Here is a 26,917-nt window from a genome sequence, read left to right as displayed (position 1 = left end):
TAGAACATTAAAAACAAAACCCGCTTTTCATTGGACAAGAATGTTGTGTATTCATATTATGCACGACCATGTGACTGACATGTATGACGTACAAAGGCAACTACTTTGTGAATTTCTTTTTTTAATTTTTCAGAATGCAGTAAAATATATTTAGCTATTTTTTATTAGTATTCATCTATTGCGTGGCCAAACAATCTGTACACACGCAAAATTGTCATTTATTTCTATCTGATATACAAAAAAAGGTGTCGAAAGAAAAAAAAAAAAAAGGGCGGTACACATTTTGGGATATTTATTTTTCTGTTTGGGGAGATTGGGATGCAAAACAAAAGAAATTCGAGTATCCTAATTTTCAAAGGCCTGTGAACAGTAATTTTTTCTTTCCAAATCTTGTATTTGTTTTTATATCCGAAACAGCGACGTTGCGTGTATCGAGACCCTGCAGGATCACACCACCCATAAAAAAAATAAAAAACTTAATTTTTCGTCTTTGGCTTTGAAACTGCAAAGCTCAAATTTTCAGCTCAGCTGCGTGGCGATAGTTGGAAAGGAAATCATGTTTGCACGCATGCGCTCAGCCACTGTATAAAAAATCCAAAGTGGCTCCTCATCGAGCGCATAAACGGAATCATGGGATTTGCTTCCCGGCTGGCAGACTTTTGCTTGACTTTCATTGTGACCACTGCAACGATACACAAGAAGTTTATGGCTGGATTGATTTATTTTGGATGAAAATCAACAGACAAGACCATTTGTGTATGAAATTCAGAGCCCAGCAGAAGACGAACAGCACTTTCGATAAAAATATCCCCCGTGGGATAAAAATCTCATTTTTCTCTTTTCACTTCACAGCTTTGCACTTGTGGAGTTTTTTCCTGACGGAAACGACATCTGATTAGCATTTTTCAGCACGACGCCGTTCAAAGGTCATCAAGTCAACGAGCAGCTGCATTGCCTGGAGAACAAATGTAGAGGAAATACGCTCTCAGAATTGGAACCTGCAGTCCTTGGTTCGGCGCTTTGAGTGCAATCTGAGCGTCCCAAAATGTTTTACGCCGCACTTTGCTTTAGTTACTCTTCGTTGGTCCTTTTTGTTGTCCAGGCAGAGACGATTATCTAATTCAAATCAAATCCTACGCAACTTAAAGGATTGCTGAAAAAGAACCGGCGTGTTTGATCAACCTCGCTTTCGATGCCACGTCCAAACGAGAGCTGTGGTCTCGGAACCGGAACTACTTTGCATTCGAAGGACAGACACGGGCTCGAGGTTAAATTGGTCCAAAAAATAAAAAATGGCGAGAACCTTCGTCATCCAGAATGATTTCAGATCCAAGTTGGCCAAGGCCGGCCCCAGTTTGAAATCGGAACGTCCAGAAGTGCACGTCAGACTGGCAAACGTCCTCGTCAGCCCTAATTTCAAACGCCCTTTTTTTTTTCCTGTGACTGAGCAAGAATGAAATTTTCTAAATGTTCATTTTAGGCAAGGCTGTTCGTGTGTGTGTGTTAGCAATTGAAATGCTTAAGAAACAACAAAGTGGCCCTCGCCCAGGCAAAAACGTCTATGTCGAGAACCTCAATTATTTTTCAAGGACGCGCGCGCCAAGAAGGTCGAGGTAGCTCGGGTCATGTGGGAAAATCTGCCGCTCTCAAACTGGGACTCGATTTTGCTGACCCCCAATCAAAGTTCTTGTCGAAGTACAAAGCGAGCGAGGCAGCATGTCGCCGTGACGACGGCAGCATTCCACTGATAAGAGCAACGTTCCAGCATATTTGGAATTTAGCGTGTGGGGGTCGCCTTTGGTTGACCTTTTACCGATCGGCTGACAAAGGAGCGACGCCTTAATAAAAACACGATTGGGTTTGGGGCAAGCTTCTCGACGGGAACACAATCGGCCGTGTTGTCAGAAATGTGTCACAGCGCATCAAAGCGACGAGGGATGCGATTGAATTGTGCGCTCCACAAAGAAAAAAAAAAAGCTGCACAGCATTGAAATGCTCATAATAACGCTCAGTTAAAAGAAATTGCGCTGTTTTCACGCATATTTGAATCGCGACTAGGAAATTCAATTTGGAGTCGATTTTTGGAAAAATTGATTCTCCGTTCTTCGTTGCGAAACATTCCCGTATTATCCGAGGAAAACTGTCATCGAAAAATTATTGCTTTCGGCGCCAATTCGAAAGCTTTGGAATTTTTCTTTCAAAATTCACGGATTTGCAGCGTGCAGGCCAAGTGCAAAAACTGAAATACGGAGCTGGCCTTGCCCGCTTAGAGATTTTTTTTTGATCTGCTATTGGAGCAACTTTTTTTCTCGACCCCCCCCCCCCCAAATCGCTTTTTTTTTTTGTTGAACCAAACCCCCATTGAATTTCCCCCAAAATTCGACGAAAGAACAAAGTGTCAAATGAAGCCACAAAGAAGTTGAAGCACGACGACAAGATTCAATTAAAATAACAGCGTTGTTCCAGCATTTTTGGACTTCAAAAATACCCCCCCCCTCCCCCCGCGACAGTCCCAAGTCTCACAAGATGCAAAGATTTGAGGATGGGTTTGACTGCCCCTTTCCGGGAACACGCACTTTGCGTGTGTGTGTGTGTGTGTGTGTGTGTGAGAGAGAGATGGCCCAATTTGCTGATCACCTGACATTTGTGGGACAACACCCGGATTCTGTTGTTTTTTTTTTTTTTGTGCTCAGACCACATAAAAGTATTGCTTTGGCGTCATCTTGGTTGGCGGAAGTTGAGGAGCGTCATGCCGTGCTTTGCCACCATCTTGTGGCACATTTTTATCTCGGCCTCCTCCTCGTGGTCTCAGTACACACACACTGTTGCCAAGAAGCACGCTCACATGGTGGAACCAACGACGCTCCACAAACAAGGTCGCCCATGACGCCGCAGGGATGGCAATGGGTGGGCGCATCGCATCACTGGCATAAGCCGATCACAAAGGGTTGAAAAAGAAAAGTAGAAAAAAATGCAGCCTTTTTTTGGGCTGCCAGTCAACAAAGTGAGCACAACGTGGCACCGCTGCGTGAGTCTCCGACAGGACAGCGAGGCCCGTCGGCATCCCAACGATACGGAGGAGGAGCGGCGACTTCCCGGTAGGATTTCCACTCCGCTAAGCATGTGGCGTGCGCAGACGCGTGATCAAAGTCAAGTAGATCGTGTTGCTGCATCGGATTTCGTTCGTAGGCAAGTTTCCAAAGCGGAGGGAGGACGGTCTCGGGATGGCGTCTCGCCTAAGCCGCGACGCCCTCCACGTCACTTTGGCCGATAGCGACAGAGCCGTCGTCTCCTTCGGCCATTTTAGCCCCGAGCCCCGCGTCCGGCTCACCTCGGACAGAGAGGGCGGCGGCGGCGGCCCTGTCGGTTCGTTCCAGCTTGCGGTGCTTGCGCGGTTCGGGCTCGGGCGGCGGCGTGTCCTTCGGCGTGAAGACGGCGCGGATCCGCTCGGCGCACACGTTGGCCGCCTCCCTGGTTTCCCGCGAGAGCTGCGACAGGCTGAGGAAGCCGTGGGGGAGGTCGTCCACCACGCGCAGAGTGACGGGCTGCCCGACGGCACGCAGGCGCTTGGCGAACATCACCGAGTCGTCCAGCATGGGGTCCAGCGCGCACGCCTGAGGGGAGCGGAGGAAACGGGACGTGTCAGGCGTCTCAATCGAAGCGCACGGAGACGGAAGCCACATTCGCGCGAGCCACATTGGAATGGGTGCCGGTTCTTTCAGAATTCCCGGGCCGAGGGCAGAGATGTGTTCTGTTGTGGAGCGATTTGGCATAAATGCAGCTTTTTCTTGGCGGTGTTTTTTGTAATGCCAGGGCACAAAAAAACAAAAACAAAAGGTCGGAATATGAGCAAAAACTCAAAGAGTGTATTTTGTACTTTGTCGCCTCGCGTCATGTCAAATAAACGCACTCGCAGGCGGGACATCCAAACAGCTCGCTAATGATTTGGTCAACATGCAGTCGGCTTCATTTGCACGCACTTTGGTGGGTTTGTGTATTGCAGCTGTTCCAAACGCAAATCCTCTCGGCACTCACCACAATGTGCACGGGCGGCAGAGCCTTCAGCATGCAGTCGGGGGCCAGAAGGGGCGAACAGAAGGGGTCCTTGACCACCGGCGAACTGCGCAGCTTCATCTCAGACGGCTGCTCCGAGCGCAGCGGCTCAAAGCCCAGCGGGAACTCGGAGCCCTCCTCGCCACCGGGGGGCGCTATGGCCACCGAAGGTAAGTCACCGTGCACGTTTGTGGCGATGGAGAAGTGGACTTGGTCGGGCTGCAAAAGACACGCGAGAGTTAAGGTAACGAAATGCAAAACCTTCCGACTCTTTTCAATAACGGCTCACTTCAGAGAAAACAAACCCAAATCTTGTCGGGACCTACCGCGCGCTCAGACACAAGCGATGCAAAGTGGCCGCTGGAATTATGAGCGCCGAGGTCCTGGCACGTCTGGCTCTTCACGCAGAACTTGCCGGCGAGGACTTGCGCGGGTTCCGAGGACGTGGGAGGGTCCACGTGAGGAGAGGAGATGGACGCCTCGGAGACGCTCGTCCTAACCGCGTCTGAAGCGACACAAGGAGAAAATCAATCATTATCAACTGCGGAGGAGGAGGAGGAGGCCTTGGCAAGTTAGGCGCTCGCCGGGGAAATTTATGGCACTGGTAATGAACAATTACTGTCAATGAGGTGACTTGTTGGGAATGGATTTACAGCCGTGGAAAGCAACAGGGAGGCCTTAAGTGGACCCGACGTAAAGTAAAAATAATTGCATGGAAAGAAAAAAAAATTGAAATCTCGCAGGCTCCCGCAACATTCAAAGTGGCCAAACTTGTCTCCAAAAGGTGAAACTTGGTGTTCGCTTTTCCCCGGCTCATCCAAGCTGACGAAGCAACATTAGCGCCCAGGTGTGCAGATTCTTCTTCTTCAAAGCGTTACAGGCTGCTGTGATGTTTTTTTTTTGATGATCGTACGGCAGCGAGTGGCCGCACTTCGGCTGCGTCTCATGGATCGGATCAATGTCGGCGGCTCAGGGAAGCTTTCAATGTGGCGGGGTGATCGGGTCAAAGGGGCGGGGCAACTGCACCTGCAGATGCATTTGGAGGCTAAGAGCTGTGCCCATAGCGACAGAAAAAAAATTGATAGTGCGTCGACGACTCGACATGCATATGAACTCATTTAATGCAAAAGAGGTCAAAGATCCTTTTTTTTTTTTTTTTTACTTGCCTGGTAGTGAATGAGTTAAGAGGGTTGATGAGATATGTAAAGGCAATTTTCATCTGACATAATGACAAACAATTCTTTGCATTTTGGCCAGCATGAAAATACAAATTCTTCCCTAAAGCAGTCATCGGTCTAATATGTGCCACTTTTCAATTTGGCCCCATCGGAAGTCACTTTTCTCCACAGCTTACCGCTGGCTTCTGCTTGCGTGCCGAGCGGGTTGGCGGCTCTGTTGGAGTCCAGCAGAGATTGGATCCAGTTGGACGCGCCCTGCCGGAAGTCTCGGAGCAGCAGCGCCGTGTCCCTCCTCACCATGCCCAACGTGCTCACCTTCTCCACCGGCTTTTCCGTCTGCGGCTCGTCACCTGGAGGGGGCGCGAGGGGGAACGTTAACGGGAACAAATGTGATGATGCCAGACAATTTCAGCAAAAGGGGGGGGTGGACGGAAAGTAATATATGTAATTATATTTGAGTTCCGTATTGAGTGCACACGCACCTGCGTAGGCGCTGAGACACCTGGAGAGCACGCTGAGCGGGAGCATGGGGTCCATGAGGGTGAGCAGACGGGATGGCGAGGCGCAGGCGGTGAGCAGGGTGGCCGGGTAGGTGGCGACGAGACCGTCGGGCAAGCGCACGCCGAAGGCGGCGGCGCGCAGCGACGTGGTCACGCACAGGTTGCCCCCGGCGCTGTCGCCTGCCAGGCACACTTTCTCCCCGGTCCAGCCTGGATGGACGAAGGGCATTTCGACATCACGTTTCAATTTAGTTGAGTCTGACGCATTTCTGCAAAGTCTTCTGAGACAAGGACGAGCGCTACCAAAAAGAAAAAAGAAAAAAAATGGAATGATGTCAGATGGGACTACCTAGCAGGTGGTGGTTCCTCAAAGCCCAGCAGTACGCATAGAAGCACTCCTCCAGGGCCCGCGGAAAAGGGGCCTCGGGAGCCAGGGAGTAGTCCACCGACAGAATGGGGACACCCAAGTCCTGGGACCAGCTCTTCAGATAAGGCTGCACATGGAAGGAAGGAGGGAGGTTTCATATGCCGTTTAATCGATGACAGACAACAGCCGCCACAATAAAGCCGAGAGGAAAAGCGGATCGCCCGAGGGGGGGGGGCGTGAAAAACGGAAGGAAAGTGATCGGTCCCGGCCATGCGGTGGGCGGATCTGCTTCCCGGCTTTATTGTCCAGACCGCTCATTTTAGCACATGGGCGAAAATCCCTGACCAAGTGGGCCGGACCAGAACCAAAATTCGGATCTAGAATTGCCGTCAATATGTAAACGTGCAGAATAGCGCCCGGTCAACTCTGAATATGTTGCAATATATTTGAAACGGTTTCACATTTTATATCGAACACAATGATATGAACTAACAAGCAATCAATACAATGAAGCTCAAACATCCAAATATGTTGTTGAAAGAATTGAATTCAATACAGCCGGGCCTCACGTCACATTTGGGACGAGCTTAGCTTTGCACGCTGCGCTGGTGGGAAAAAAAAAAAAAATCTCAGCTAACTAACTGAATGGTACCTCGTGTGATTTGGAGGTCTGAGCCACAAAGCCTCCGCCGTGGAAGTGGATGAGCAGGCAGGAGGATGAGGGCAGCCTCTTGGTCTTCAGCCCCAGCGAGAGGGAGATGGCGCCCGCATCGGAGCGGGTGAGCGAGAGCAACGTCTCGCTGTCCTGGAGAGAGAGAACACAAGAGTTGAACGAGCACATTGAGGTACGTTGTAAACACGACTTGCTTTGCTGCCTGTGTTTGGGCCCCGCCCACAGAGAGCGACGTTCACCGGCACCGGCACTCATTGAGCAACACAAAACAAGCCAGCATGCTGAGATCTTGCCAAGGGGCCTTGCTTTGTTTTGGTTTTCCTCCTGTTGTTTATTTCACTGACGTCGTCTTTGTCATTTTGTGACATGGTAAAGCGCCGCGATGGAGCGGCTTATTGTACAGTACCTGGACTTGAATTTGTTGTGTGACAAAGCTCATCAAATAACATTTTGGTGTTCCCATTGAAATGAAATTCAACTCCTCAAAAATAAATGTTTTGTTTTGGGGGTTTTTGTGTGCGTTTTTAAAAACTTGAAACTTTTTCTTGAGATTATTGTGGTGTTTTTTGGGTTTTTTTTTGGTGATGAAATGTGGGCGCATTGACGTCACTGATCCGGGTCAAGCTCACATGTTTAAGATGCACTCTGACACATATGTGATACGTGAGGGATGTCATCCACGTTTGGAAGAGGCAAGATAACCGATTTCCTCTTCCCGCGGCCATCACACACATCCCGACCGTCCCGTTTGAGGAATCGTGTCACTCGAAGCGTGCGGCGCAAAAGCCAAATCACGTGACCGAGTGTCGTCACGTCGAAGACGCTACCTGTCCTTCCCGCAGGTCATACGAGATGAGCCTCATCTGAACCGGAGCGGTGCCGATGTGCGCCGACGGCGGCGGTATGGTCACCGAGGCTCGGTGATGGCCTGCCAACGGGAGGTCAAAGGGCACGGGAGGCACGGAGAGCGCTCGGTTCACCTTGACCGGCGCCGACGTCATACTGGCCAGACTCTGCAAATTGAGAGAAGGGCGTGATGAGTTACGCGGCAAGTTCACGGGAGGGAAACAGAAATCATGAATGGCGCAGAATGAATTGATTTTGCCTCTTTTATTTCTGTTGGCGCAAATGCATTTTGATCACGGCAAAAAAAAAAAAAAAAAAAAAAAAAAACTTGACATCGGCTGCACATGATTCAAATGTGATCAACTGACTTTCCCGCGCACGTTTTAGTCTGTTGCAAGCGATGCCCACGAACAATTCAATAAATGAGGGACTCCTCCGTGGATTACCATCGACTTCTAAAGCCTCATTTGTATGCAAATGGGAACACACTGCAGTCGAACTAACGCAGCGGTCGTCATTGCCTACAAAAATAAATAAAACTTGGAATGAGCGTCTCATACAGACAGCATCCTGAGCTAAAGCGGCATCTCGCTGAACGCTAACATGAGACTCCACACTGGAATTGATCCAAGAGACTGCTTCCTTGCCTTGATAAAGTGCTGCTGTTTTGGGTTAGCAATGGGGCTCATATAAAAGCAGCAGTTCCCTCGTCAACGTGCAAGCAATGAAGCAAGATCTTTTTTTTTTTTGCTTCTTTTTATGGGAGAAATTTATTTGAGGTGTTTATTTGACTTGAGAGGATGATGCACTCGGATGATTCCCAACCGCAGTGCCAAAGCGCATGAATGCGCTGAACGAGGGAAATGACTGAAATTGACTTGGTCTGAAAATTTGGATCGATTTCACACCAAGTTCATCTGTCCGTGGGGCCGAACGATCGTATCAAACGGCGGCAAAGCGAGACTCACCGACAGCACTTCGGTCTCTGTGACGTTCCAGAAGGTCTTCCAGAAATGGACGTCGAGGTTCTGAGTGATGCGCTCAAATTCAGCTCCTCTCAACTCGGGGTCGATGGCGTACTTGCCCGACGTGAAGAAGGAGCTGGCCGCTACGCCTGGGCAAAGGTCACGCTGGATATGAACTTGAAAGTAAATGCAATTTCCCTTTGTGTGGTGAGTAAAATTCATCAACGGGGTCAATAAAGGAAACAAGTGAGTAAAAATCATTGGGTAGACAGGCGGACCTGCCTAAACGGTTGAACAACAAACAACACTTTACTTTGAGATCAAAGCGGCGGCGTATGGCACATCGATGCGGCCTTGCCTCTCGAGCTTTGAACAGCCAATATCCAAGGAAGGGGAAAAAAAAACCCAAAAAGAATCTAGACACTCCACGGGACGGGTCGTAGGCAGCCTACTCTAAGGCTAAAGATTTCTTATTAGGTTAGCGGGGACGCGCACCATATGGTGCAATACCTCCTACCTCCACTGAGGTGCAGCAGAGAGCAAAAGAAATACGCCACGAAAACCATCTCTGCTAGTTTTGCTTTCTCTTTGGCAGACGCGCTCACCACTTGGGCTGAGCGTTGCTGATCACATACAAATCAATTCTAGCCAATCCACCAAGTTGGGCCGGCTAACAAAAAAGTAGTTTGACTAGAGTTTCATTTTACAGTGGCGTCTCGTGATTCTTTTTCAGGTCAAAACGAAAAGATGGACTTTACAGTTAATAAAGGTTCACGACGACAGTTTTGAGCGTGGAACACTTCACAAAACTTTCAGTTGAAGAACCCGTTTTATAGCAGCAGCGTAATCCACATTTGCAGACCCGTTGCTATAGTTTGATCACAAACCTCCACGGAACAGTTGCAAAGTCATCGTTTAAGGAAAACACTATGAAAGATTCTAATGAAAAGGGAAGTATGCTGGGAAGTGAGAGTGTCGGATTATTTTTGAGCAGCTGCTTTGTGACGTGCTGACATTCAGAAGAGCCCCAATTTAGTCGCCCACTTGCCATTTTAAGTCTGTAAATTAACGGCTATTATCGGCAAAAACAACATTTCTAAGGGACCTGAAATGAATGGAAGCCGCCAGTACAAAGTCAAATTGTTGTCAGCGCATCTTCCACTTTTTAGCCAATATTTATCGAAGGCTCTTCGGGTGTTGACAAGAAAACATGGAAAACATCCTGCAATTTGGAGGGGACTGCTGGCCAGGAGCTTCCAAAATGCAAAATAAAAACACATACTGTGTAGCATGAGAAGGGGTGTGTGTGTGTGTGTTCAAGGGACAGCGTGGAGGTGGCCAGGTGAGATGACAATGAAGACGATGCTGACCTATTCCAGACTGATGGCGCCTGTAGTTCTCTCCAAAGGCCACGAGGCCGATAGCGATGGTCTGCAGGGACGGCCGAATGGCCGGCGTGAACTGTTGGGGGGGCCCCAAGCACAAAAGCAAGACCTTAAGGGCAATCGTCACAATTCAAACACAATAGATCGCTCCCGTTGCACTAAATTCAAATTTCCCCATTGTGGGACTAATAAAGGACATCTTTATCTTTAAGCATCAGCCAGGAGCTAAAAAGTTTGGGGTCAGAAGAACATCAGAATCATTTCCCTGGTGAGCGCACTATTTTGTTGGAAATTTGAGACGACAACGAAAAGAGGTCGCATAAAGTATTTCAGCGCAACTCCGTTTGCTTGCAAATGACTTGAATGGAATCCTCTGCAATCCTGCTTTTGACGCCTACAGAAAGCGACGCTTCATTTTAGTATTGAAAAAAGTTAAAATGGTACAAATGCAGCGTTTTTTATCGCTCTTGCGCGCTCGCAACATGCGTCTTATTTTCAAAGGGTGTTTAAAGGCCTTCAAAAATGAAGTGCCTTAAATGCCAGAAAAACACGCCTTGGGACTTTTTGTATATCGCCGATTACACAAATTGCAGAGGTGATCTGAAACCGTATTGTGGCGGGTTTTTTTTTTTGAGTTATGAGCGTGATCACGGAACAAACCCTCAAGTCAAGGCAAGCTTTTATAGTGACAGGCAGAACGCACGACATTTGAGACTTGTGTTTTTCTTTTGAGAAAGGTCAGAATTGGCCGAGTTCAAAAGCCGCGCCGTCATTCGACGACGATCCAACCTGAAAGCCGAGGCAGCGGCCGTAGAAGCAGCCCTTGTGCATGGAGCTGTATTGGCGCACGAAGCTCTCGCTGAGGCCGCTCTCGTGGTGGAAGAAGAGGTTGCCGTGGGTGTTGTCGCGCAGCATGCGCTGGGCCAGGTAGAGCAGCGCCCGCAGCTGGCACAGCGCGTTGCAGTAGGCCTCCATCTCAGCGGCGTTGTGGGCCACGCGGAAGAAGATGCTGCGGCGGTTGGCCGTGATGTAGCGCCCCTTGTGGACGATGTGCAGGAGGCAGCAACGCACCACCTGCAAAAGTCCGCCCAGTGGGTCACGGTTGCGCTGAGGCTGGATACACAAAGTTACGGCAGGTTTTTTTTTCACTTGAACCAATGAAAACGTCAACGCGCCACCTCAGCAAATCTTCGCTTGTGTTCAAGTGTCCTTCGGCTGTCTTTGTTTTTAGGATCGCACAATTTCACAAACGTCACACAAAGTCTGACCCAACACGACCACACCCGCAAAATCGTGCGTTCCGAGACTCAGCGATCACCGAAACGTACAAGCCAAAGCCAAGACTCTTTTTTGTGCCTTTCTCCGGCAAGTCGCAACAGCAACCGCCGAGCCACGCCTCCCAAGCAGGTTGGGCTCGTAGAATGCCGGCTGCTTTTTGCCGCTGCTCTCGCGACGGAGACCGGCAAGACCGACATGCCGCTACCTCGCCAGTGGCTCGGGACAAAAGCGTGTTGCCGACGTTTTCTTTGAAATGGCAAGAAAAATAAACGCCCTGAAGAGTTTTTAGCAGACATCTGCACATCTGCAGCTTCACATCAGCGAGCGTTGAGCCTGGAACAAACTCATTTAGTTTTGGAAGTATTCTTGAAACAGAAGCTGGCTTCAGTCGCAAATGTGCATGAAGCGCAGGAATCCTTTAGGCCTTGAGCTCTGTGCTCATCCGAGTGGCACAAATTCATCGGATATAAAAAAATAAAATCAATAACTCAATAAAAATCAAGGCCTGACTTGCCATGTCGCGAGCTTGAGAGTCGGGATTCTTGCGGGAATGAAAGCGATTGAGAGAGGCATTCATTTGCTTCTTCGCTCGTGGAGGGACGGCAGCTTCCCAAGGTCACGGCGTTTCATCAATCACCGCGGGAGACACGCGGTAGTGCCGCAGCACACGTTTATCCAACCTCCTTTTGCGTCACAAAATCCATTTGGGGAACAAATGAGCTGACCTTGGAACGAATGAGGGGCCGGAGAGCAATTCCCAACGGAAGACGAGAATAGCCCAACTGGAGAACTTAAGAGGCTGCGTTCGATGTCGGGAGCACATGCCGTCGTACGGGAAACCTCCAAACAAAATGCCAAAGGGCAAATCATTTGGAAGTCAGGAAAAGGCATAAAAGCGCTCACGTGGAAGCATCGCTAATTTCTTGGATGCTCCTGCAAAGCGACGCAAAGTCTGTGGTAGCATTCGTGCGAACTTTCTACCTTGACGAGAGAGCGATAGCCATTGGCCGGTATGTGCGGGTCAAAGTCAAAATGGTGGTAGACCGCGGCAAAGCCGGAGATGACGGGCTCCAGGCTGCGGGCGTGCTCTTGGATCAGTTTCATGGCGTCCAGCAGCCGCCGGGCCGCGTCGCTCTGCGGCCCTTTGGCCCCTCCCGAAAAGGCGGCGGCGTTCTCCTCGCACACGTTGTACAGCGCCGCAAAAACCGCTTTGGTGTCCATCACTGCAAGAGACAAAGACACACAAATATTTTTTTTTTCTTTTCTTCTCACACACGTTCATTTGGCATGAACTCACGAGTTTCTTCTCGCCAACCATCATTTTATCGCTCGTTAATGCCCTTCGCGCTAGTTTTTCTTTTATCGTGAGGGTCTGTTGCTTCGGGCTGCGGCGCTCACTGGAAATAAAGTTGTAACGTGACGGTGGGAGATCGCACATCGAACGAAGGCCAAACGGGTGGAAAGCGAGGCGCAGTTTTGCAATTAAATCATTTTCAGTGACATGAGCATCGTAAATTTCAACGATTCCAGCTGTTCAAAAACGTACGGATTTGGCATTTTTTATTTTTTTTTTGCAACCGCCGATGGCTGCGCAAAAAAAAAATTGCACTCGAGATGCATTCAGTGTGTGCATTTTGGTGGCGATCGCTCGCCGCTTTAGACAACAAAAGTGACAAAGCGTCCAAACAAGCACTGAGAAGAGTACCGGAGGGATGCGCATGAGGGGCTTCACGTCGTCGTCTTTCGGATGGCAACGCATCCCGCCGATCCGATCTCAAGCCCAGATCGCTTTTCGCAGCTCTGGAATCTCAGGGAGACGCGGGGCTCGGCGACTTGGAGGAAAATGGTGGCGCTCACGTGATAAAATACTTCTTGTATAATTCTTCTAAATCGGATCATACATACTTGACGATCCTTCCAATGAGCTGAAGAAAAAGCACAAATCATTTTTTACTCGCCGTATTTGATTTACACTTATTACGCATCTGCTTATCTGCCTGGTTCCTCAGGCACCTGCCGCAAACCAGACAGTCCTCAATAGTTTTTGTGGCCATGACGTACGGTCCGCGCCGAATGTTCCGATCGCGATCGAGGGCACGGCGGGCCCCGCGGGCACTTGGCCGGGTGATGCGAAGCAAGACGCCGCGGTTGTTCGGTCACAGACACGCGCTTCGGTCCGCCCCGCAAACAGTATTCTGGTTCTGCGAATTGAGATGAAATCGACACCGCACTTGGACTCGTCCCATGACTTCGACATTGAAACAAACGTTGCATCTTTCTTCGTGGCCACTGCCTTCTCGGGATTAAAATGCGCATGGCGTGACGTGATCAAGGTTCCATTTTCCACACGCTCACTATCCATTGCCAATATCCGCCGGTGTTTTCCTTCTTCCCCAGCCGCCCAGCAGACGGCGAGGATACGTTGCTAGAATTGTTGCTTGATTGGGATGAGAAACACGCTAGGCAAGTAAAGTGCTGGGCCTAAAGTTCCCATCAAAGCTTGAATAATTGGTGGCCGCGTTGGGTCTGGAATGAATGAGATTAGCGTCATGCCATTTGGAGATGTGAAAACTCAAAATGTCAGCACTCGCTCGTGCGAAGCATTTCATAGGTTAAGCACGTCTTTGCTGGAATAGCATGACTCAGCAAAGGCCCAAGCGGATGCCCCGGAGACTGTGGCTGCACTCAACGACATGCGTCGATACAAACGTGATGCGTCGACGTACAAAAATAGTCGCGGGCCTCAGGGGGAACCGGAGTGTAAAATCAGTGAAAAAGTCAACGCACTTGACGCAAAAAAGCCCAAATCCAAATGGACGAGACGGAACGCGTCAAATGCATCGGTCGGGCTGCTGCGCGATCCGGCGACACGAGTCGCGTCAACCATTCTCGCTTTGCTTTCCAAATGATGGCTGCCCCGTATGGTATGCGAGGTGCAGACCCAAGGCGGGCTCCGCCTTCCTGCCGGCGCCTTTCCATATTTAGTCGATGCAGTCGCGTGACCGGCGCTACCGTTTCAATTTTGTGCCTTCGCTCATTGCACCGGCAAATTTCGGGCCAATCGTGGTTGAGAACGCACTTTGAACGGCACACGCGTGCGCGCCAACAAGCAGACGTAGCCAAACAGCACCACTTTTTTTACACACACAAATCAAAACAAATAAAATATCCAAAGAAATCAACTAAAAACGGCGCCAGTTCCTTCCGTTTGGGGAACGGTGAGCAAAGAAGTTGGAGTGGGAGTGGACTGAATTGTTTCCAACTGTTAGCATTTAGCAGCCAACACAACCGACGCCACTCACCAGACCGTCTGCGACCTCCGAGAGCAGGCGTCAAGTTACAGGCGACGCCAGAAAATGCAAACCAAAAATAAATGCCTGTTATTTAGATAGGAAGGCCAGGTTGAAAGCGTGAAAAAAAAGTAGAGAATAGAGAGCGCAAAGTGACGCAAAGGCTAACGTGGCGATGCCCAATCGACAGAATCATATGCGAGGTATTGTCAGGGCCTCTTCCGGGACCTCTCCCAGCTGTCTTTGGGCAGTAGGCGGAGCTAACACCACAAACTGGTCCCCAACCAATCGCAGGGCACACGTAGACCAACAACCATTCACGCTCACACTCATACCTGGGGGGCAACGAAGAGTGTCCGATCATTTTCGGAATGTGGGAGGAAACCCGAGTACCCGAACAAAAGCCACGTAGCCACACAGGAAGGCCGGAGCCGGGACCTCCTCACTGTGAGGCCAGCGGCGCTAACCCGTCGACCGCCGTGCCGCCCGGAAAAGGTTTTCAGTCCAGAGCAAAAATAAAGAGCGTTGTCTCGCTGTTTTGAAGAGAAAAGCATCAAGGTCCTCGCCTACGATTTCATTCGCTGACAGCAGACAAGTCAACTCGTCATCTTCTCAAAGTGCGTCCCGCCAGGTGGTGCCCGAGCGAAACGACTCCAACGGCTTCGACTCGGTACAACCAATCCGGTTTGGACATTTATTCGGTCGAGTTGGATTTGACGGGCAAAAATGTGCATTTGATTTTTCACAACTACTTTGGATTGGCATTTTTTTTCGACTTTTTTCAAACCGTGTCTTACAAAAAGTTTCTTTGACGTGGGTGCTTGAGAGCCAGTTCTGAGCACCGCCTTTAGGTCACCACAAGTCTTACAAAGCGACATTGAAGTCGTTTCATGGACGCATCGCCACACTTGCATGCAGATATTAGGCAAGTACACAAAACTCAATTGAGGTAGAAGTTGAAAAGGAAAAAAAAAAAGTCTTTACCAGCATGTGTGTTCAAGCTTCCGTCCTTGTCTGTATTCTCTCTTGTAAGCGTGGAGAAAAAGAAAGCTCGAATTAGTGAGGGAGGAAGGAAGGAAGGACGAGGCGGCCGCTTCCCGCTTGACTCGCAAAGCCTCGTTTGTTTCCTCGAGTGGGAAACTTGTCCCCTGCAATTTGCGCGACACTCCTCGGCTTTTAAAAGGCGCCGCTGCAGACAAGCGCGACGCGCTCGACAACGCCGTTCGCCATTGGCTCTTGGAGTTTGCGACTCCCTTTTGACATTTAACAGAATTGGCAGGCGATGCCGGCCGTCGGTGGCCGGGAGAAGAGCGGATCAGAAAACATTCACAGTTTGTTATTGCGCACGTCGTGCACTCTGGTCTCACTTCACATCAACATCATCAAGAGTGATGAAGAGTTAACGCTGGTTTCACGAAAAAAAGGTGCTCCAATATTCCACTGAAAAGCAACATTAGGCAACGCTAACGACTAGAATACCAGACGCGGATACGAGCCGATTGTTTGAAAAATCTACACACCCCGTCTCACATCACTCGAGCTCGTCCCAGTTGACTTTGGGCGAGGTCGCAGCCGATCGCCGAGCTTTCACGCACGCTCACGTCGACAGACAACTTAGCGTCGGCAAGCGACATGTTTTCAATGAAGCCAGCTTGGGATTGATGCTTCAAATGTTTTTCCTTTTTTGGGAACACCATCTCTTACGTTTCAGGATACATGGCGTTTTGGAAGTCAAGCGGAGGTTCCTTTTTATGAAGCCTGAAATTTCTGGCAATTGTCTGATATTAGCAACGTGACAAGCGGCTGCCACCTTTGTGAATGAGAAAAAAAAAACTAAACATGAAATGTGCAATTCAAATCCCTCGGAAAATCTCCCCAACAATAAATTGCCACACAAAAAAACAAAACAACCGACCGCTGAAGGACGCGACCTCGTCTCCTACCCACACTTGACTTCTCATCAACAATCGTCTAATTGCGCTCATTCGTTTTTAGGGCTCATCTCGCCATGTTGCTGACGTACGCCGGTTTCGGTTTGTTTTGCTTGACACGGAGCTTTCAAAAGTGCCGCCCGGTGCCGAGGGGCACGCGTGTGCCGTCTGAGCACGTTTGCTCGTGACACAACGCAACGTCGGGGAGTGTCCCATAGGCTTGTGTCCAGAAAATGGAGGAAGAATGCAAAGCGGGTCAGCTGGTCACTCGTGACCAAAACCCAAGAAAAGGAAACCGATATATGTCGTACAGGTTTTGCTCACGCTTGCGCCTCGACATGTCGCTGCTGACAACTGCGCGCTCGTCAGCATGAGTGACCTCGAAGCCTTTCTCGGCCAGAGGCGAGTCCAAACAAAAAGAGGAGCATCCTAGAAATGGTTGTTTTGTTTCGCATCAACGATCAGGCCAGGGGGATGTTTGTGAAGCCAAAAACAACAAGCGACTTGGGCCAAGTCTGTACAAGAAGAAATGTCTTTCTTTCCACAGTTCGGATCGAGTCGCAAGACATGGCCCTTCACCCGGCCAGCCACTCGCTGACGTTATGTTTGGGGTGAACACACACACACAAAGGAACGCTCTGCTTTACATCTATGGCTCTCAACAATCAAGTCAGCCAAAGCGCTTCATCAGCCGGCCGCACGTATCAGCAGACGACGAGTTGCTGTTGTCACTTCCAATTCGAGCATTTTGTATCACATTGTTTGATTCATTTCTCACTTTCATTCTTATTCTACAAATATAAAAAGAATCAGACTACCACGCTTTAACCAGCCTAACGTAGTCTTGCTTTAAAAAAACATGTTTCAGTGCAAAGGGCTATGGGGGGGGGGGGGGGGGGGGTGGGGGGGGGGGGCAGTCAAGATGTCGCTGAATCTGAAAGCGTTTACATTAATGCAGGTCAAGATGCCGGCCAGGTTTTTTTTATGCAAACTGGTGTAGCGAAGGAGTAAAACACAAAAAGAAATTGCCAGACGTCTTTGTCCGTCTGCTGCCTGTAAAACTTTTTGGGTGCCAAGCACATTGGTCGCGCGGCCTTATCTCAACAAGAAGAAAGCAAGTGTCGACTTCCTCATCCAATTGTTTTGCACATATGCATTGTTGCGTACTTCCTGTTGTTCGGGTTGGTCTCGTGTGCGCTTGTGGGGCAGAGGTCATCGCTCGCCGTCTACGCCACGCTGTGCACTCTTCCTGCGCGTGCTATTTCTAAAGTGGCCGACCACGTGTCGAGTGCACGTCGGACAGACGAGGGAGGACGTTTTGGTTCATGGCGACCTCTCGACAACAAATAAACAGGTCTGGATTTTTGTGAAGGGCGAAGGGTCTAGAAAGGCCGAGCAGAGCCCGGTCAAGACTTGACTCAACTCTTGAGCTTGTTGCTTAGTACAATCTGGCTAACGCTGAAATTCCTACGACGAATTTGAAGAAAGAGACTCACCTCCCTTGAGCAAAGTAATCTCAACCAGAGTTAACTTGTTTTGGTGATACGGTGAGGATGGCAAGTTACAGTGGCGCCTTGAGATGCCAGTTCGGCTACCGTCACACGAATATACAAAGAGATTCCTCAGTGAGCTGCAGTAATATTCGTTGTTCTTCACACAGGATAAAGAATATATACGTGTGAGTATTGCTCTATCATCGGTCTACGTGTTGCTCCACCATTTGTGTTCAAATATGCATTGCGTCGTGTTGCGATGCTGTGACGGATATTTGTTAGCCCGACTATCATGACACACTGAATAAAATAAGTTTGAGTGCAACGTGCGGCACGGTACAACTGGTTAAAGCTACACAACCGCACATCAACAGTAAACATCATGAGCTGATTTCATAGTCTGCCACTGCGAGCTAGAACGAATGGTCAACCATCCAGCCCGAGTAAGACAGACACAGCCACCCGTACACTTTCAATCGCTCCATTGAACAAACGGGGTAAAAATTTAACTACCACATATTGTATTACCACACGACCTGCCAATTTCCACAAATGACGCCGAGTCACTCAAGCCGCAGAGTGGCTAACGGGTTAGCGAGAACAACAGACAATTGGCTCGACACTCGTCATCGCACTCGGTCACCCATACTGCAGTTTTGTGCAATGCGAGAATGGGGACCCCAAGTGGACAAAAACGATAACTGCACCTCACATGCATATTTGGGCTCCCTGTTTCTACATGAAGCTTTAAAATACACCAAAAGGATCATCGATTGCAGGCATGGGCTGAAGGTTTAGAGGTACTTGAAGCATGTTGGTGGGAGGAGTTGTTGTCAAATGTATCCCTGATGAACTGCTAGTCTACTTCCACGACTTCCGTTGGGAGAAATTGCTTCGACATCGAAATAAAAGTGAGCATTCACGAGCGCGCGGACTCTTAATGACACTATAGTGCACGCGCTTTCTTGCAAGCAGGACTCTTCAATGAAGCGAACGCCTTGTGGGAGGAAACCACAGCACTCGTGGAAACAAGCACAGGCATCGGGCATTCACGGGCCGGCTCCCACGAGCATGCAAAGGCATGGGAACAAATGACTCACGTCTGAACAAAAGCAGTCAAGGTGCCACTCCCAGATGAGAGCGACTTTGGAGGGGAATGATGACGCACACACGAAGATATTTGAGGACAAAGAGTGCAAAATTGAACCGGCGTGCAGTTGTGTCACCACGCATTTCCTGTCTGGGCTGACGTCACCCTTGAGCAACTTCACTCGGACTAAGAAGACACACATAGGAGCGACATAAACGCATGACTTGGACTTTTCTTTTGAGCAAATACCTGCACAGACGAGTCCCGTCAGTGGCAGTGGCTGAAATTAGGGACACAAAGGCGTTGAAAAGTAAGCAGAAACCTCCTCGTCGGAACATCACTAAGGCTGCTCGTCATCACCGACGGGGGCGCTTTAAGAGCATCGCAAGCTCATTGGGCTAAGCGGCTAACGGCTTAAAACACCCTCAAAGTAAGTTAAGGAGGAGACGGCATTAAAAACAAACAAACGACTCACCCACTGGAGCTTCTTTTTGTTTGGACGAGCGTCTACCGTTGACGCCTTTGTCGAACCTGCCGCTCCCAGCGCTCTTCTTGCTCGACGCCATGTTCGTAAGCTCCTTGTGGACTCGCCGCCGCCAGCGAGCCAGTGAGCGAGTCGTCCTGGTACCTGAGTCGCGAGGCGCAGCGACTCCGCCCACGCCTGCCTCGCTATAGCCAATGGGAGAAGGCGTCTCGATACGGTAGCCAATCAAAATCGAGCCATCCCTTCTTCACATAAGTGGCGTCACAGAGCTCGAACGAGAGATATTTAGCAAGCGATTTAAGATCGATATTAACACGAACTGTTGCTTTTGTGACGAGTGCAGTTGTTTATTTATTTTGGTATTGTCCATCTGTTTATTTGTTATGGCAGAAATTGGGTGATTTTATTCACTAGAATATTAAGAGAGATGTCAGGATTGCTTGGAAAAGGGTATTGTTTTGAAGATAAAAAAGGAACGTGTATTATCTGATCAATCTTTTAGATCTGTTAAAATATCACATTCATTGTTGTAAGTTTCGTGGAAGAAAGCCGTGCTTTATAGTTTTTTTATAACGAGTTTGAACAGTACATACGTTCTATTAAAGATTCTCTCAAACAAAAGGCGCTAAAAACAATAGAAATTTGCAATAATTTGAAGGTGTTTATAAAATGTTTCCCCCTAGCACGTTGTTCCTGAACTTTTTTCTGTCTGAGTGTATATATATATTTATATATTCTTCCATTTTCCATACTGATTTCTACAAATCACAAATTGTTGTATCATTTGCAGTTTGCAAAAAATACAAATGTAAAAAAAAAACCGAATGTTCCAGGCAATGACATTTAGACATTGATTAAAAATTCATTGCAAAGTACAGAACTATTTAATTTGAGCAAATAGCGACATTTAAAATAACTGCAACTATTTTTCAAATACATTCAAATGAGCTAATGAAAATGTGAATACATTCTAAATATTGCATTATAAAGAATAAATAAGAAATAAAATCAGCTAAAAATTAAAAAAGTAAGAAAGGATGAAGGAAGAATAAAAATCCAAGTTTAAATACATTAAAACAAAGTGAAGAGAGTGGCTATAAAATTGTTTTTGAATAATTATTTAAAAAAGTGAAAATAAAAATCAATCAATAAAAAAAATATTTACGATGCCTGATTTACGACCGGCCGTGCAATTTCAAAAACAAATCCAAAACCTCAGTAATGGTGTCACCCCCCCCCCCAAAAAAAAAAAAAAACGAAAAAAAACCCTCAAAAGCTCATTAAAAAAATCACTTGTTGAATAAAGTGTGCGCATGGATTGAGTGTCGCCCACTGCAGACTTCATCATTTCTTTCTTTATTTTTAACTCAATTGAGTTTAAATTCGGTGTACTTTGCAATTGGGTTGTCTTGTCAAGGTAAAAATATATATACTGTATATAAAATCACAAACCAGAGAAGCGGATGAAACACGATATTGTTGGATAACAAATCTATTGGCGATGCAAACTCCTCGAATTTCCTTTCCATTCATGGGTTCTCCAGCTGGATTTCCTCGCGCACGTTGGCAACCAGATCCTGATAGAGGCTCGCTACCTTGTCACACTCGTCCAGATCCAGGCCCTGCGGATCCAAGTTAACATGGAGCAATCATTGTGTTGACAAAATACTTGTCAAAGCATTTCATGGGACTTCATTTTTTTTGCTGCAAGGAGATTTGTCGCCTTGTCGGAAGTTAACTTGGATCTAATATGAATGTGCACGTCCGCCAAGTTTGGAGGCAAAGACAAACAAAAAAAAGCTTTTGTCCCGTTTGACATTGACGCAACCTTGACTTTGAAATCTCAGCACTTTCATACGACATCGGAGTGGAGATGCTTTGTTGCAACTTTGCTTTGAGCTTGCGCTCGTGTGGCGTCTTCCCAACCTGATAGATGTTCTCCTCTTCTCGCTTTGCCTTCTTCTGCTGCAGCGCACGGAGTTGCGTTGACTGCGAGAAGGAGAACGAGTCACCATTTGCAATTTGTCTTTGTGCCAGCAAATTGCAAACAAATCTGACCTTGCAGAGGAGCGTGGCCGACGGCACCAGGACGCACAAAACAAGCAAGATGCCCTCGGCCATCAAGATGCCGTCTTTGCTCTTTTCGCTGACGTCGATCGTCTTCTTCAGCGGCTCTGGACGCACACAAGCAGCAGACGGGCGCATTTCAAGTCCGGTCAATTTTGGGATGTCGTCAGCATATGCAGCTCACGAATCCGACAAAACATCCGCCGGCCCCTCGCTTGCGGGCTTCTTCGCTCGACCGTAAACGCTTGAGCTCACCCGTCGCAACCTTGGCACCGAGCCGAAGCGGTGCAGCGGGCTAACGCTCCAAATGAACCGCTGCTCAACTCGTAACTTTGGAAGTTAAATGAAGAAAGCAGGCGGCACCATGGCCTCACAGGTTCGAACCCGAGCTCCGGCCTTCCCGCGCGGAGTTGGCTGCGCGGCTTTTCTCCGGGTAGACGGGTTTCATCCCGTGTCCCAAAGACATGCATGGCAGGTTAATTGCCCACTGGAAATTGTCCCTAGTTGGGAGTGTGAATGGTTGTCATGGGCAACCCCCCCCCCCCGCATTCCTTATCGGTGCTGTTTTGTCAGAACAGCGACGCTGAAAAATGGCGCGAAAATTCCGGCAGTGTTACGACGAGAGACAGGCGACCGAAATGCTCAGATTGACTTGAAACGGCTTGATTACGCAAGTGAACCATTTGGGGTGGCAAACAAAGTCTACAATGAGAACGGCACGAATGGACAATTGGACTCTTAGGTAATCGTGATCGCATAATCCTCTGTAGGTCTTTTGAAATGAGATTAGGACATAACCAAAAAAAAAAAACTACCTGGCAGACTTCATAGAAATGTTTCAAAGAGAGCATTGTGCAGAGCGCAGATTAGCTAGACCAGCAGGTGCTCACAAGACGCGGCGTGACTTTAACAGGATTTATGTCTTACGAGGTGTTAGCGCTGCTTAGCGTGCGTTTGACTGCCATGTTTGCACGCCATCGTGCTCGCGGGTGGCGAGAGATGGGCCGGATGCTAACATGCTAACATGCTAACACGTGTCACAACAGCAAAACGGCGCACACAGAGCGCCGAGGATGCCGCCGGCCTTATTCAGAAAAATTGTCCCCCCCCCCCTTTCTGTATTCAATCTGCTCCTTTCAAATTCACACCGTCGTCAGCATATCGCGGTCGTCGGTGGAATTAAGAAAAATGCAAAATAGGCGGACCGGGAACCCGCAATGGATTGCTCTACAGACAGCGATGTGGCTTTAAGAGGCGGGGCATGGTACGGTGGCCTTCGACGTAAGCGTCTGCGTGAGTTTTTGGGCGTGAGCTGTGGCCGACAGCAGCTCGTACGTGAACGTGCTCATTGAGTTTGCGTTTTCAGCTCAACTGGATTCCACGAAAAATGCATCGTAAGCAAGTATAGCGCATGAAAAGGAAAAGAAAAAGAACTTTTCTGCTCGCCTACCATAGACCTGCAGGTAGGTGCCGGGTGTGAAGACGGCGGTATCGTTGACCCGACATCTGTACAGGCCCGAATCGGCCACCTTCACCTCACCAAAGGTCAGCGTCCCGCAGGTGAGCCCGCCGTGCGTTGTGTAGCTCGAGACGATCCGGTGCGACGCGGGCACCGGAAGCGGGATGGCGGAGCCGTGAGCGGGATGGCCGTGCAGGAGCCAGATGGTTTCGGGCGAGGTCAGGCCGGTCCGGTAGCAGCACTCCAGCACGGCCCGCCGGCGCAGCTGGACTCTCAGCCAAGGTCTGTCCACCGTCATCCCAGAGGAGAGCGCTACACACGGCAAGCACACGCAACACCAAGAAACCTTTCTAACCTTTATAAATCAATACTATAAGAGTGAGACAACATTTGGCTTTTCAAACAAACGCGTGGGCCAGGTTCGTCCAAGATGAAGAAAAAAAATCATTACCTTTTTTTTTTTTTTTAATCTTTTCCTGCGTTACGTGACAATTCATTCAATTCTATTGATGAACCGATTATTTGACACAAGCAGCATTATAGTTCCAAATGAAATCAACTACAACCATTTGTTTTAATTGTCTATTGTTTCTATTTTTCTCATTTTATATTTAAACAATGTCAAGGTGTACGAACAGTTCTTTAATATTTTATTTACAATAATGTATTCAAATAGAACCTACGCGTGCAATTATTTCCTATTTTTTCCAATAAATGCAACAATGATGCTTAAATGGTTGATTTAACTGATACGATGGTTTTGAATGAATGAATAATAATCATCTGATCATGTTTCAGTCATATTTGCTGAGTTGATCAAATTAATCATTGAAAGAAATGTCAAATTGATTTAACTGTTACTATACTTTTTTTTTTATAGAACATTAACCTGTAAACACAAAGAAAAAACAAGCAATCATTTAATACAATTGGGAAAAATGTCAAATAGCTTTGCATTAAATTCTTTTTTTTTTTTTTTTTACAAGACTCGATCACGCAAATGCTTTGCCTCGCATGACCATATTTGGTCCTACTTTTGCCAGAATGTCACTCAAGTGGAACACAAAGATAGTAAACATCATGAACAAATACTTATTACCAATAATCCATTATCAATACACATAACCAAATGATCATTTCATCGCCACTACTTTCATTTGACAAATGTTGAAAATATTAAAACTACGGCGAGTGATTCATTTGACTTACCAAGAACGCAACCGATGATAAAAATGTCATGCGCTGCGGCCATCTTGCCGATGAAAGATCTTCGAAGGCCAAATAAAAGGCTCCGAATAACTGCTCGTTGTTGTCTCTGTCAGGATTTACGCTTCAATGGCTGGCGAAGCATTTGCATCAAAGGCCCAGCTGCACAATCGCAATGGAAACAAACACGACAAGTCTTCGCATGCTAACAACTTGTGAGGACACCATTTGGGGACATCTCACGCCCAAATGGACAACCGTCCGTTCAAGGTCCAATGCTAACATGCTAACAGTTGGCATCATGTCCCATTTCAAATGATGACAAAAAAAACAACAAACACATTTAAACAGTTGCTATATTGACATTCAAAAGAGTGAAACGGTTAAATGCTAAGTTCATAGTTTTAACATTTCTTAAAGCTAAAGTGCCAAAGTTGAGCCCTTCCGTCAGGTACTATTTCATATTAGAATTGATAAACGCCTAACTAACATGTTCGCAGTTAGCATGCTTGCTAACATAGAGCAAGAGAGCAAAATGCAAAAGACATTTGATATTTTTCAACTCTTGTGGATGACAATGAACAACTTTTAGTGACCCAAATGGCACTTTCATTGCTCTTGTGAACGCAATGCAATTACATCAACAATTTGTCCAGCAACATTACATATTTGCTTCCATGGCTGGCTTTTTCAATGATCAAATTTGATTGTTTCTAATTGCTGAAGGAGAATTCTGGAACCGACCTTCCGACGACTCCAAATTTGTCCAAAGCAAATCTTTATCTGCTGACTTGGGTAAAAACAAACTACTGACTCATCAGTCATTGATACAAAACAATAATAATAATAATTTTAAAAAGAGCCATAGTTATTTCCCCAATTTATTAAAAAAAAACTAACAAAAACAACGTAACGTACCACATTTTTTTTTTTCCTTGAAGTGTACATCATTTAAACAGCTTCTATCAAATCAAAACCCAAAATACACACACGGTAAACTTCTTGCGTAGAAGAGAAAAACATTTGTACATTCCAAAAATAGAAAATAAGCAAATTTCCATCGTTCGGCCAATTCCAAGACTCGACAGAAGTCGTGCTGATTCTTAGGTGAAGCGAACCATACACAAGAGGAGAACATTTTCAACCTCAAGTGTTCATTGCGGCGCATTGGAAGGAAATTGTGTCCGCCGCATTTGGAGTGTCACCAATTGCCGGCTTTCTTTTTGGCCATTTTTTCTCCTCATCAATTCTTTTAACGCAACACAAAGGTGGCAACGCAATGGTCGCTAAGGCTTTGCGAAACGGAGCTGCGCAGCGCCGTCGTCACGGCGCTTCGGAATGCTCCTCAATGTCGGCGAACGCTACGCACAGTTCTGCAACGCAACACAACACTTTTTTGGGAATGTCAGCATCTCCGCTGGCTGCCGCAATTGTCTCGCGTCAAACACGTCATCACTTGCCACACGCCGCTTTCGCTTTCTTATCAAGCAGGCACAAAAAAAAAAAAGGAAATGGAAAGAGCCTCATTTTTTGCCTCTTTGGTCCTGCACAGCTTAAGAGATACGCACACAAGCGCGCAAATGTGGTTGAAGACCCGCTCGTTAATCTGCAAGCGTAACAGCAGGTTTTTTTCCACTCCCGCAAATAAGGGCCCCCGTCAATTCCTTTTTTTGTCGGCGTGCATCAAGAAACTTCTGTTTACGTTTGTTCCAGTGAATTTGTAAAAGAAGGCTGAATAAAGCAAAGAGTCAGTCCCAATTTGCATGATTCCAAAAAGCTGAAAGGACTCCAATCTCTGCACTCTGTAATTAACGCTAATTGTCCCGTTTGAAAAGATCCGCTTTAATAGAGACGCGATCTTTTCATTCTTCATTTCCTGTAAGCGACTTTTTGCTGCACTGCAATTTGTTCACGTCGACGTCGACTCTCCCGCTCAAACTCAAGCGCTGCCTCGCGTCCACTCGGGGAAACCTAAAAAGGAATAAATAAGAGTCGACCCCAACAAAATGTCCACCGATAGCCGCTTGGCGGGCGAGTCGATTCCGAAAGAGGCAATGACTGTTACGAAAAGAAGCGCACGCGTTTGCACTTTGAATTTGAAAAATAAAAGCTGTGCATTTTCGTCGTACTTTGGCAAACAAATAACAGCAGGCTGCTTCGAGCGGCCTTTGGCGACGGCGTCCGAAAGCAACTTTGGTGTGTTGATTTTTTGGGTTTGTTCGGGGCGATGATGTGATTTCTGATTGCACTGGCGGCGTCCAACGGCACTTCTTCGGACGCAGCAAAAAATGATTGATTCTGCAGCATCTCTGCAAATAAACATTCAAAGGTTTGATTAATTATTTGTGTGTGTGTGGGGGGGCGGGGGCTTTCTTTCTCCAAGCACGCAAGGCGACGCAATCGCAACTTCACGCTCGCACACATCCCACAGCAGTGGCCACAAAAGCCATTTTCCTCGCAAGCCGTCTTCACATTTTCTCTTAGCAAAGGGAAGGTTTGCGGACATTTCCCAAAAAGCTTCTTGCACTCCAAACCAGCACCAGTAGAGAGAAAAAAAAAAAAAGTCTAATCGTTCAACGCTTCCTTTCAGGACGTCCAAATCCACACCCTCATGAGAGTTGACCACCGTCATACATGTGTTGGTGGCAAAAG

The 26,917-nt window shown here is 47.7% G+C and overlaps 2 protein-coding genes across 5 annotated transcripts; both read right to left on the bottom strand.

Annotated features, from left to right (window-relative positions):
• Positions 1-702: 702 nt before the first annotated feature.
• lipeb (lipase, hormone-sensitive b) lies at positions 703-19,693 on the bottom strand. Of its 4 annotated transcripts, none has more exons than XM_088306525.1 (13): positions 19,525-19,693; positions 12,227-12,468; positions 10,757-11,041; positions 9,953-10,043; positions 8,586-8,731; positions 7,599-7,784; positions 6,751-6,903; positions 6,081-6,225; positions 5,714-5,941; positions 5,408-5,581; positions 4,380-4,558; positions 4,036-4,272; positions 703-3,614 (listed from the first exon to the last, which is right to left on the bottom strand). In XM_088306525.1, the coding sequence occupies exons 1-13, from the start codon at positions 19,613-19,615 to the stop codon at positions 3,237-3,239; spliced, it is 2,535 nt and encodes an 844-aa protein (XP_088162651.1). In that variant the 5' UTR covers positions 19,616-19,693; the 3' UTR covers positions 703-3,236. The 4 variants fall into 4 exon arrangements, with proteins under 4 accessions (XP_088162651.1, XP_088162652.1, XP_088162654.1 ...); XM_088306526.1 differs by lacking the exon at positions 19,525-19,693 and adding an exon at positions 15,520-15,609; XM_088306528.1 differs by lacking the exon at positions 12,227-12,468 and having other exon boundaries at positions 19,525-19,668.
• Positions 19,694-21,009: 1,316 nt separating this feature from the next.
• Positions 21,010-25,448, bottom strand: cd79a (CD79a molecule, immunoglobulin-associated alpha). Its single transcript, XM_088306146.1, has 5 exons — positions 24,269-25,448; positions 23,051-23,371; positions 21,592-21,707; positions 21,460-21,522; positions 21,010-21,155 (listed from the first exon to the last, which is right to left on the bottom strand). Exons 1-5 carry the CDS (start codon positions 24,309-24,311, stop codon positions 21,063-21,065), a joined length of 636 nt encoding a protein of 211 aa, XP_088162272.1. The 5' UTR covers positions 24,312-25,448; the 3' UTR covers positions 21,010-21,062.
• Positions 25,449-26,917: the final 1,469 nt, after the last annotated feature.

This window comes from Idiotropiscis lumnitzeri, chromosome 10, assembly GCF_059441095.1.
Source record: "Idiotropiscis lumnitzeri isolate Australia: NSW breed Sydney's pygmy pipehorse chromosome 10, RoL_Ilum_1.0, whole genome shotgun sequence".
In the NCBI taxonomy this organism is placed as follows: domain Eukaryota; kingdom Metazoa; phylum Chordata; class Actinopteri; order Syngnathiformes; family Syngnathidae; genus Idiotropiscis; species Idiotropiscis lumnitzeri.
This window is presented reverse-complemented; position numbering and strand designations above follow the sequence as displayed.